General features: G+C 41.9%; 1 protein-coding gene across 1 annotated transcript in view; it reads left to right on the top strand.

Moving 5' to 3' along the window:
- Window positions 1-12,609, top strand: part of VWC2L (von Willebrand factor C domain containing 2 like) — a 231,279-nt gene extending 218,670 nt beyond the window's left edge. Inside the window, exon 5 of the mRNA XM_055573382.1 lies at window positions 12,461-12,609. Coding sequence (XP_055429357.1) covers window positions 12,461-12,609 — 149 coding nt within the window. The remainder of the gene's footprint in view (window positions 1-12,460) is intronic.
- Window positions 12,610-13,245: the final 636 nt, after the last annotated feature.

Raw genomic sequence — 13,245 nt, forward strand, 5'->3', positions numbered from 1 at the left:
GGGCAGAGTACTGCCAGATCTTCCCCCTCTTAGGATTGCTGAGGAGAAAGGTGAAAGGGATTTGAAATCCACTGAAAGGTCTGACAAAAGCGGGTCATCTGGTTTAAGGTTGCAAAATTGGGGTGAGTCGATTTCATCATTTGAAGCAAAAATTAAGTGGATAGTGTTTGAGGTGGAGTTGTTTTTCTCTTATTGGCTGTTCTTGGTCTTCATTGCTATGCAGGCTTCGCACTACAGTGGTTTCTCTTAGAGTGGAGCATGGGCTCTAGGGCATTAACGCAGTTGTTGTGGCCCAGCAGCTTAATTGCCCAGCAGCATGTGAAATCTTCTGGGTCCGGGGATTGAACCTGTGCCCCCTGCATCTGGCAGGCAGATTCTTAACCACTGGACCACCAGGCAGTCCAAGCAGATAGTGTTTTATACAACAGCAAACCAAGTCATTTTCTGACCACACACCCCCTTCTGAAGGTGAGATGTACATACAGAGCCAGCTAATGCAGACTGTGAACAGTGCCAGATCCTCACAGCGGCTAAGCTGCGTGAAATTAGGAAAAAAGCAGCCAACCTTTACCTCCATTGTCTAGCCCAACTGCATCTCTCCTCTCTCTCCTTAAGTCTTTGCATTTTGCTTAATTGGAGCTGCATGCTATAAATCTTACATACTTAAGGGCCAAAAAACTCTCTGGAGGCCTTATGCTGAAATTTGTGTGGGAGTTCAGCAATATTGAATTTTCGAATAAAATGATTAACAGGCACCTCTTGGGCAGCCTCTGGAAAACAATCCTTCCTGACTTGTCACCTTAATCTGAGGAAACTTTTTGTTCTGAGGCTTAATAAAATGACTGGAAAGTCAGGTAGGGATGAGGGTCTAGAAACAGGTAGAGACAGACACTCCATTCTCTAGGCTGGAAACTCCCTTTAGCAAGCAGAATCTCATCACTGCTCTCTGTCTAGGCCTAAAAGGGCCATTGCAACATGTTACTGGGGAGGTTTCAGTCATTTAGCTCCATTTTCACTGCCATCAGCTCTAATTACTGGTTTCTAAAAACATTTTCTCCAAGATTTTAATAGTCGGAAATGGGTTCACCTGATCAGAAGTCTATTTGCTTTTCAGTAGCCCAATAACATCTCTCAGACTTCAGGAAGCAGAGAATTAAAATTGGTTAAGAGGAGGAACATAATCCAATCCAATTCAATCCCAGATGGATGCCTACAAGCCTAGTGTTTGCTGTAACAATGATTTAGATGCCCTGTCAAATAAATATAGGATGTTTATGGCCTTACACAATAGGAATCTGCCTCATTTATGCAGCAGGAAGATCGTTTACAGCCAATTTCCAAAAGACACCAAGCATCAATAATAAATTTTCAAATCAAGGCCAGAAATTGCAATACTCAAAAAAGGGGGGGGGGGCCTGGCAAGCGATATTAAGTTATTGTCAGAAGGTGGATTTTCAGGGACACCATATACCAATTTATAATCCAGAAGTGTCTATAAAATGGTCATGATCAGCCTGGCTTTCCAAATCTCTGGGAAGGAGGAGGCTTGACTGTAAAGAGGATTTAGGTCATCAAGCAACAAGAACAGGGCACCTCCTTCTGAGGAATCTCAGTTCCAGGCTCCCAGCCTTTGGAGACAATCAGAACCACACTCTTTCTCAGCCATATCCACTTCTTGGGAGCAATTCCTATTTTGCACTTACAGAGAAGAGGCTGAACAATGCTGCTGGCAGGGCTCTACTCTCTGCCCCACAGGGATTGTGTAGAATGGCCTTCCTCTTTCCAATCACCCCCTTTACCTACACATGTGTGCGTCCCTCCCCACCGTCACTCACACTACTTTTATAAACTGAAGGATAATTGCTCTCAGACAGTAAAGAATCTGCCTGCAATGCAGGAGACCTGGGTTTAACCCCTGGGTTGGGAAGATTCCCTGGAGGACGGCATGGCAGCCCACTCCACTATTCTTGTTTAGAGAATCTCCATGGACAGAGGTGCCTGGTGGGCTACAGTTCATGGAATTGCAGAGACGGACACGACTGAGCAACTAAGCACAAAGTACACATGTTGCATTGGCTTCTGCTGTACCACAACGAGAATCAACTATAAGTGTGAATATATCCCCTCCCTTTTGAGCCTCCCGCCCACCACCCCTCATTCTACCCCTTTAGGTCATCACAGAGCACCAAGCTGAGCTCCCTGACACACACAGTCTAACACAGGAATTTAAACATCCCAGCTTTTCTGTCTAATCCATCCCACACTATTCCAAGGTGGCTGCTGCTGCTGCTAAGTCGCTTCAGTCATGTCCGACTCTGTGCGACCCCATAGACGGCAGCCCACTAGGCTCCTCTGTCCCTGGGATTCTCCAGGCAAGACTACTGAAGTGAGTTGCCATTTCCTTCTCCAAAGCATGAAAGTAAAAAGGGAAAGTGAAGTTGCTCAGTCGTGTCCGACTCTTAGCGACCCTATGGACTGCAGCCTAGTGGGTGCTATTAAAACTTGGAGGAAGTGAAGAGTAGCTCCTACACCCAGGAAGACTGACTTCTGGGACAGAGCCTGAAAAAACGGCTCTGGGTCCCAGCTCACTCACTCACTAGCTGTGTGACTTTGAGAAAGTCACTCGACACTCCTGTGTCTTGTTGTCTCATCTATGAAACACAGAAAAATAGTAGATCATGGGAGGAGGAAGTAAGATAGTGCATGAAAATTCTTAAAAAGAACCCTTCAAGTGTGCAATGAATTCAGTGTTGCCAACTGGATCTGGATCTCATCTGAGCTTCCTACAGGAGCAAGCTGGGGTTAGAGAGTTTGGGATGGACATGTACACACTATTTAAAATGGATGACACAGTCCTACTATATAGCACAGGGAACTCTGCTCAATCTTATGTGGCATCCTGGATGGGAGGGGAGTCTGGGGAGAATGGATACATGCATACATATGGCTGAGTTCCTTTGCTGTTCACTGAAACTATCACAACATTGTTAATCAACTGTAAGTACAAGTGTTACTTACTCAGTCGTGTCTGACTCTTTGTCAGCTTATCAACTATAGCCTGCCAGGCTCCTCTGTCCATGGGATTCTCCAGGCAAGAATACTGGAGTGGATTGCCATTCCCTTCTCCAGGGGATCTGCCCAACCCAGGGATCTAACCCAGGTCTCCAGCATTGCAGGCAAATTCTTTACTGTCTGAGCCACCATTCCAATATCAAATAAAAAGTTAAAAAAAAAAAAAAAAAAAAGAGCAAGCTAGGAAGTCAGGAACAGGAGAGGGTATCATTCTGGCTGACATTTGCAGTAAGTGATAGCACACATTAAAAAGCCTCTGCTCAAGGAAAGCAGTCAGAACAGGACGACGGGCATTTATGCTCTCCCAACATTTAGCTCTCTGCCCTTCGGCAAGTGGCTTGATCTCTCTGAGCTTCATTTTCCTCACGTCTGCAGTGGGATTCATGATGACATCTCACAGCTCTACAAAGACATATAAAACATGTTCTGTAAAATCAGAGGAATGTTCCTTTCCTGACTTTAGGTCCTCAACTACCTGCCTTGCTTATTTTCTTTATAGCACAAAATGACTTGAAATGTCCTGTTTGTTTTTCTACTGTTTGTCTGATTCATCCCTCCCTAGAATGTCAGCTCTGTGAGGGCAGAAACTCTGTCTTAACAGCTGTATCATTCATGGTTAGAGCAGTCTTGTTCTTAACATTTACTCTGTTAACCTGGTTGCTAGACCAACATACTGGCAGTCAGCCCCAGAAAATGTTGAAGCACATGCAGTCCGCCCTCATTGACTCCTTTCCCAGTCCATTTTAGCATCAGAAATGAATTGCCTCCTTCCTGTGACTGGGGAATCCTCAATATATGAAGCAAGCCTCTCTCTCCCCCGAGAAGCTACAAGTGCCAGAATGCAGGTATCCATGCCCCAGGCTCTCTTACAGCTCAGGTGCAAGGACTTGACTAGGCTCTGTCTCCAGGCTCACCCACTGCTTACTTTCCATTGACAGCTAGTGATTTCAAGAAGAACTACATAATCTCCATCCTGGCAAGACTTGTCAGAGAGCCAGCTCTGCCAGTGAATCTCACAGCAACATCCAGGATCCTGGGTTGGGAATATTGATGGAGGAGGCTGCTATGTCTGCACCCAAGGAGTGTGTCTTCACTGGGTTAGATCTGTGGCATGATTTTAGTGCTTGCTACTGTTTATATCTACTTTGTGGCAAACAGATGGGGGAAAATGGAAATAGTGGCAGATTTTATTTAATTGGGCTCCAAAATCACTATATACAGTGACTGCAGCCATGAAATTAAAAGACATTTGCTCCTTGGAAGAAAAGCTATGACAAACCTAGACAGTGTATTAAAAGGCAGATATCACTTTGCCAATAAAGGTCATCTGGCAAAGCTGTGGTTTTTTCAGTAGTCATGTACAGATGTGAGAGTTGGACCATAAAGAAGGCTGAGCACTGAAGAAATGATGCTTTCAAATTGTGGTGCTGGAGAAGACTCTTGAGGGTCCCTTGGACAGCAAGGAGATCAAACCAGTCAATTCTAAAGGAAATCAACCCTGAATATTCATTGGAAGGACTGACACTGAAGCGCCAATGAAGCTTTGGCCACCTGATACAAAGGGCTGACTGGACAAGACCCTGATGCTGGAAAAGATTGAAGGCAGGAGGAAAAACGGGTGACAGAGAGATGGTTGGATGGTATCACCAACTCAATGGACATGAGTTTGAGCAAACTCTGGGAGGACAGGGAAGCCTGGCATGCTGCAGTCCATGAGGTCACAAAGAATCAGACACAAGTTAGTGACTGAACAACAACTGATTGTATTACCTCCAAGCTTGGCTATATTGGATATTCTCTAGATACAAGCTTAATTAGTGATTTTTATGCTTGAATTTTCCAAGATCAATTTATTGCTTGACTGATAGGATCTTCCATTTCCCCAAATAGCCCAGTATCTCCATCAGCTAGAACATGACCCTCATCCCCTAAGGGACTCTGACTAAACTATCCTAGAAATTACCTGTTCCCTCCTTCCAACATTTTCCTTCTTCCAGATCAATTTGCATACTTCATGGATCTTACTTAGGATCTTACTTTCTATAAGGGATAATCTGATCAGTTAATTCAAGCCCATGTGTTAATTGCCAATGCTAATTTAATACTACCCCAGCATTTTAGCAGTACTTTTAAAGCCTCAGATCAAAGGAGATAATGATGTGCTTTTACCATCTCACTAGTGCCCGGGCATGTGAAGTTTCTACTCTTTGTCTGCAATCTCAAAGATCCCTACATTCATCAAGACATATCACATGTAGTCCAAAGATGGGTGCACTGCGGACCAATCATGTGGTGGCACTGGCGCAGTTTATGGAATCAGTCTTCACTTCAGGACCATATACATGCATATGCACAGATGTTGACATGCGTACAGACACACACACAAATCCCTAAATACTTCAGTCATTTCCAATGGCTTTAGAATAAAGACCAAACTTTTTAACATGTCCAACAAGGCCGTAAATCCTGAGCCCTAACCTGGTGATATATTAATAGATGATTACATGATTTGGCTTTCAGGTGGGGAGAGAAGCAGTTAAAATCCTTTTAGCATTTGCTGCTTTCACTGGCATAAGTACTTCCCATATGTTAATCTCAAGCTACTAAGATACTATCAGCAGGTTTTAAAATTCCTGACTATTTTACAATGGTTCTTGCAAGCCAATAGGTGGCCCCAGCTCCAGAGTATCACTGTTTTCCCAGCCACTTCTCACTGCACTTATCATTGTAACCCCACTGGCTTTTTAATTTCCTCAATGGGTCATACCCTCCCTCCTCTTCCCCTGTCCCCACACACAGTCTTTCCATAAACCCATTGGTCAAACTCTCTGTTACCATCTTCCACAGCTCTGAGAGTATCTCTTTGAGAACATTGATTTCAGGTTACATATTTGTTCTACAACAGAAGTGATATTTAACATCATAAGCAAACACAGATCTGTAGGAGGTGTGGTCTGAGTAGCTACAGACTTTCTTTTATACTCTTTCATATACTCTCTACACACCTGTTATGAGGAACATTTCAGGGCTTATCAAGAAAGAGAACTTCAGCGGCAGAGCACATCTGCTCAGTTCTTACAATCTCAAATATGACAGAATCCCTTCTAATTCTCTGGTTTCTTAGATTACTGATGCTGGAGGAAGTCATTCTAGATGCTTTTTTCTCTGATCACTAGATATTCTATGCAGATGCCTCATGGGATACCTGTGCAAGATTTTGGTGGCAAGTTGGGAAAAAATCCTGCTAAAATGATAGAACTCCAGAATCCCCATGGCCACCTCACCAGAGAAGCTCTGCTGTTGTGTATTCCATATATTGGTCTTCCTTATGAGATTTCTTATGAATAATACAAAAAAATGTTTGCAAAACAATTTTTATTTTTAGGTATGCAAAATAGGTGCTTAGAGAAGTATAGGATAATAGAAAAAAAATGTGTTTCATGGAAAATTTTTCTCATAGAACAGAATCCTTAGCCTGCTTTTCCTTCTTCCCATCCTGCTCCAAATCCCAGTAAAGATATAAATTGCATTTCCAATCTTACTGCATTTTCAAAACTATGAATCCTTTCTGAGACCTGACCATATGGACTTCCATCCATATTTGCATCATAGAGGGCTTGCCTAAAGTGATGTAGAGGATCAATCATGGAACTACACCTTGAACCAGGTCTCCTGAGTCAAAGTCTAATTTCATTCTCCTTCCTAGCTGGTCTACCTCCAGTACCAATGGGAACTTCACTGCAGATGAAAAGAAACCCTCCATGTCCAGGCATCTGCTCCAGGAGGAATTTCTTTTTTACATGAATTAAGCTTTCTGGCAACTATATAGATACATTAACCTAATATGGATACCCAATATAAAACTAGTAAATTTTTGAGAGATCTGACATAGATCTATAGGAAAATAGCCTTACTTCTTTTTAGCCATCAAGTTTCTAACCTAATATGCATCCTCAATACTAAAGCCAACAAAGTTCCCAAATTCTCATCAGAAGCTCAGAATTGCAGTGCATTCCGAGACTCCGCCTCCTTTCCTACAGGTCAGGTCTGAGTCCATGTCCCATTGATGCCTCTTCTTAGATATGTGAGCTCAGGCAAGTTGGTTTCTATTTCTGAGGCTCAGTGTCCTCAGAATAAGTATGTGCATCTTACATGGTCTATTGGAAAGACTAAATGAGACAAATTCCTGGCACGAAGTAAGTGATTAGGAAATTATAACTGTTCCCAGTTCAGTTCAGTTGCTCAGTTGTGACCAACTATTTGCAACCCCATGGACCATAGCACGCCAGGCCTCCCTGTCCATTGCCAGCTCCCAGAGTTTATTCCAACTTAGGTCCATTGAGTCCGTGATACAATCCAGCCATCTCATCCTCTGTCGTCCCCTTCTCCTTCTGCCCTCAATCTTTCCCAGCATCAGGGTCTTTTCAAATGAGTCAGTTCTTCGGATCCAGTGGCCAAAGTATTGGAATTTCAGTTTCAGCATCAGTCCTTCCAATGAATATTCAGGACTGATTTCCTTTAGGATGGACTGGTTGGATCTCCTTGCAGTCCAATGGACTCTCAAGAGTCTTCTCCAACACCACAGTTCAAAAGCATCAATTCTTCAGCACTCAGCTTTCTTTATAGTCCAACTCTCACATCCATACATGACTCCTGGAAAAACCATAGCTTTGACTAGTCAGACCTTTGTTGGCAAAGTGTCTACTTTTTAATATGCTGTCTATGTTGGTCATAACTTTTCTTCCAAGGAGCAAGCATCTTTTAATTTCATGGTTGCAGTCACCTCTGCAGTGGTTTTGGAGCCCAAAATAATAAAATCTGTCACTGTTTCCCCATCTATTTCCCATGAAGTGATGGGACCAGATTCCATGATCTTCATCTTTTGAATTTGAGTTTTAAGCCAGCTTTTTCACTCTTCTCTTTCACTTTCAACAAGAGGCTCTTTATTTCCTCTTCACTTTCTGCCATAAGGGTGGTGTCATCTGCATATCTAAGGTTATTGATATTTCTCCCGACAATCTTGATTCTAGCTAGTGCTTCATCCAGCCCAGCGTTTCTCATGATGTACTCTGTATAGAGGTTAAATAAGCAGGGCGACAATATACAGCCTTGATGTACTCCTTTCCCAATTTGGAGCCAATCTATTGTTCCATGTCCAGTTCTAACTGTAGATTCTTGACCTGCATACCGATTTCTCAAGAGGTAGGTCAGGTGGTCTGGTATCCCATCTCTTTAAGAATTTTCCACAGTTTGTTGTGATCCACACAGTCAAAGGCTTTGGCATAGTCAAGCCGATGTTCATGGTTTCCATTAATTAATAAATATTTCTATATTGCTAGGGTGAGGCTTGATAACTATATATCTTAGGCCTGATCTGAAATTTCAGAAAGTAATTTTCTGCCAGTAGATAACTAGCTACTTCATACTATTTTATTCAGCTAAGCAAGCATATTTGTTGTTTAGTCACTCAGTCATGTCCAACTCTTCTATGACCCCATGGACTGTAGCCCACCAGGCTCCGTTGTCCATGGGATTCTCCAGGCAAGAATACTGGAGTGGGTTGCCATTTCCTTCTCCAGAGGATCTTCCCAACCCAGGGATCAAACATGTATCGGCTGGCAGGTTCCTTACCACTAAGCCACCAGGGAAGCCCAACCAAGCACATACTGGTTTGTTTGTTTGTTTGTTTGTTTGTTTAATATTTGTAAGACAGAGTATTAGTCCTGGGCCATCAGAAATTAACAGATACTCAGTTCCTATTTTCAAGAAGCTGATGATTTCAATCTACCTGACAGATGAGACCTCATATGTTCCTTGAGATCTCTGAAAGGAAAGACCTCACCACACTACTGGCAACTGCCACACTTAATTCTCAGTTCTCTGAGCTATTTGTGTGTGTGTGTGTGCTTCCAATTACTTGAGAATCAATGCATCTCCATTTCCTCTTATTCCAGGTGTCAGAAGAGAGAAAGAACATTTGGTCACCATTTTTACATAATAAGCCTTCATTCCCTGAGAGTTATTGAGTCATACCTCTGTTTTCTCTTTCTAGATTAAATAATTCCAATCCCTTTAACCTTTTCTCAGAGGTCCTATTTGCCAGCCTTCAGTTTATTCATTTTCACTATTCCCCTTTGGAGTCTCTCCAAGTTTTATGCATTAAAATTTGTTGCTTTTTGTCACTCTAAGACTTATTCTTTCACCTAAACCAAGACAAAAGAAAAGCAGCACCCCACCCAACCCCAAAGTAAGAGAAAAAAAAAAAGAGAGAATATATAGAAACATAGATTTCTTCTTTGAGGTATTCATGTAAGATACTCGCATGCTGAAAGCAAATTAGTACTTACTGTCACCAACATTAAGGAGAAAGGGCCAAGACCAGAAGAATTTCTAAATAGTGCCAACCATTGTGCTTGACAATCACCTAAATTACTTTTAAGCAGATAAGGCTATTTAACAGCAAACTTGAAGTTTGCTCTAGTTACAGCTGAAGTTCTCAGATAGGTGCTACTAAAATCACTGTTAATGAGATCAAACAGGAGTTTTTGATTCGGTATAATACCCCTGGCTGCCGAGCAGACTGTCCAGAGATTACTATGTTATTTATAGGCAGCAACTTTGGTGAATCCTGGGAAACTGCAAAAGATTCATCTTTGTATTCTGTCAATCAATAGCAATGAGTATTTCCTGAGCTGAGTCACAGACATAGAGAATAGACTTATGGACATGGCGGGGGGTAGGAAGGAGAGGGTGGGATGTATGGAGACAGTAACATGGAAACATATATTACCATAGGTAAAATAGATAGCCAATGGGAATTTGCTGTGTGACTCAGGGAATTCGAACTGGGGCTCTGTAACAACCTAGAGGGGTGGGATGGGGAGGGAGGGGAGGAGGGAAGTTCAAGAGGGAGGGGACATATGTATACCTATGGCTGATTCATGTTGATGTTTGGCAGAAACCAACACAATACTGTAAAGCAGTTATCCCTCAATTAAAAATAAATTAAAAAAATATTTCCTGAGCTGAGAATGCAGGAATTCTACATGACTTTTAAGAAATGATGTATATGGTCTGATCAAATATCTGATCATTGTATGGTACCCATATATGCTGAAAGGGGGCAGACATGAAAACCAGAGTTCTAAGCAAGATGACTTTCCAGAAATCTTTTTACCAAGATCCTTCCCTGCCTTTTTCTCTTGAGATGTACTTGCCCCCTGTGAGCCAGTAGTGTGACTCTACACACACACACACACACACACACACACTCTCACACACTCACACACACACATACAGAGTTAAGATTCTACTGACAGATTTCCAAATCCTTTCATGAAGTTGGGAAAACTCTTTCTGGATAATATTCTACCTTTCTACCTGTTCTGTTTCATGGACTTCTTTGTTTTGGAACCACTGTTTAGAAAAAAAAAATTTTCCTATCTGGAAAAGTTAAAAGTATTCAATTAGGGTGAAAACAGTTGGTTAGATATCAGGAAGGGGAGAGAGAGAAACTACTGGTTCCTCTGGGCTGGTTCTCAGGAATTGGTGTTCATCTAGTTTATCTTCTGAAGCTTGTGTGGCTATGGTGAGACCCTATGCAGCCAAGAACCAGCAAGACTGAGAGAGGTCTGTCAATAGCAGCCATGGGAAAACCAGCTACATACTGAAAATACCTCTTTCCCAAGTTCTCTAATAACAGAACAAATTCATGATTTGGTGTGGAATTTTTCCAGAGAGGTGTAGTCCCAAAGGCAGTTCAATCTATCAAACCATGACCTAAATCCTAAGACTTAAAATTGATACAGTGACCCTTAAGTAATCAGCAATGAAGATGGCCAAGAGCTTTTAACCATAGCATCTTACCAAGGAGCACACTCCTGGCTGAAGGCACAGTTTGCTAAGCCATTTAATTACCAGTGTGGATCCATTATATCCTTCCTACTCTCACTGGCTCTTCACACCCAGGCACATACCCCAAGATTCCGTCCACCTGAGTGAAGGAAAGGCATAGGTATACAAACACCATTGGCGAGCACATGCACAACTGAGCTCCAGAAGCTCTGAAACCAGGGCGATTAAACCTGTAGCATACTAAATAGTTCTGGGTGAGAAATAATGTAACAATTACTATTTTAGAAAGGCAAGTTTCCAATTATGAAGTGAACTACAAATCAGCCCTGATTTCATTTACTTCATAGTAAAGATCGTCTCATAAATTCTTATCAAGTGATAAGAAAGTGAAAGTAGGGAGCTGATGCTGATGTGTGCTGCCGTGTTAGTCTCTAGTGGTTATGGCAAGTAATGTTGGGTGAATAAATCATTAGTAGACACAACTCAGTGCTCTCTCTCTGTATTTAAATATGTACACCAGAGGTTTACACCAAATCATTTCTAGGAAACAGCAATTTGTACTACTCCACTATAATTCATTGCACCTTGGGAAGCAATCTTTATCCCATTTGAATGGGAGAAATAATATCACCCATACCAAACACTGGCATTTTTACATAGGAAGGTTTAAAAGAAAACAAAAATTAGAGAGTGAAAATAAAAGGAAAGTAACAGAAAGAGGAAAAAGACAAGAAGTTAAGAAAAAAAGATTGGTGAATTTTAAACACATTTATCTATAACAAGCAAGTGACATTTTGAGCAAAGCTTTTCTGAATCTGAAAAAGTAAAATTCCTGCTGACTTTCAAAAGCCAACTCTTTAAGTCATTCTTTAAAAAAAATAAATATTAGATAGCCAGTGAATTAAAAGAACTCCTTTTATAAAAATCAAATGAACCTCTAACAAAGTTTGTTTTGGACATGAATAAATCATCTTGTCATGAATTATTCATTATTATCAAGAAACAAGCTGGGGATTCCAGGAACTGGGCTTGGGGAGGTGCTGAAACCAGGGAGTGAGCAAGTTCACCGTCTCATACCTACTCTGGGAAGGGAAAGCCCAGGCCACGGGCTCAGACAGTGATGCTGACCATGCTAGACCCTCATTCAGGTTTCAGGGGACACTCTGGCAGTCTTAACACTCAGAGAATAAAGCAAATAGACTTTAATCCATATCTTACTTTAGAAAAATGCATATACTCAGTAATAGATATTAAGACCTTTTTTCTTTTTTGAGCATTGTTACTTTTTTTTTTTTTAATGCATGACACATATGTGGAATAAGAGCTCTGTGCCAAAGACAGCAGAAGTTAAAAGCTTGCATTTAAGGGAGATGACTAGAAAATTCCTTAAAGATACGCTGGTAAGAGTAGTCTGACCTACTCATTCATGGCTTTGGGGATTGGATTTTTTTTTTTAACTGGGGTGGGAGAGGGAGAAAAAAAAAAGGGAGTCTCTCAGACCTAATCAACTCATCAGCTTATATATGTGTTTCAGGTCCAAACTGCTTTGCAGGAACGACGATCATTCCGGCTGGCATTGAAGTGAAAGTGGATGAATGTAACATCTGTCACTGTCACAATGGGGACTGGTGGAAACCTGCTCAGTGTTCAAAACGCGAATGCCAAGGCAAGCAGACTGTGTAGAACCGATTCCCACCCGACGACGAGCTCTTAGGAGATGAGGCTATGGCTTCCACACAGCACATGTTCAAAACAAGACAAAACAAACAAACTCCTGCCAGCTACAACAGGGTCACCAGCAAAACCTTTTAGGGTTGACAAAAGTGAATATTTTACTAAGAGGACATTTCTCTCTTTCTTTCTTGCTATACAAAATATACATAGTATACAGCTATTGAAACCGCTTTTGTAAGTATCCTTGCTTGATGGTGACTTGACCACTGGATTTCTGGAGCAAAAAGAAAGAAATAGCCTTGAACAGGCTTCTTCTCTGGTGACACCTCTGGCCTGCCAACTCACCATCTACCGACTTACTCCACTTTTACTCTTCTGTAAACATGGCATTTTTCTCTTGTAGTAATTCCTTTTTTCCTCTTTAGAGTCTAAGGGGCCAGATTTAACTGCACAGGAAGGTTTTGAGTTGTGTCATACTAGCTTCCGGAAAGCAGTATCAGGGTAAGGACCCTTCCTGATTAGGAAGATGCAAAAACATTCAGCCAGTCACTCCCCTTGAGTGAATCTTGCCCTGAAGGGGAGAAGAGAGAGGTGCACTGAGAGGGTCCACTGCTGGGCTGGGTGGGAAACTGGTGCTCCGTGCAT

This window comes from Bubalus kerabau, chromosome 3 (assembly GCF_029407905.1).
Source record: "Bubalus kerabau isolate K-KA32 ecotype Philippines breed swamp buffalo chromosome 3, PCC_UOA_SB_1v2, whole genome shotgun sequence".
In the NCBI taxonomy this organism is placed as follows: Eukaryota; Metazoa; Chordata; class Mammalia; order Artiodactyla; family Bovidae; genus Bubalus; species Bubalus kerabau.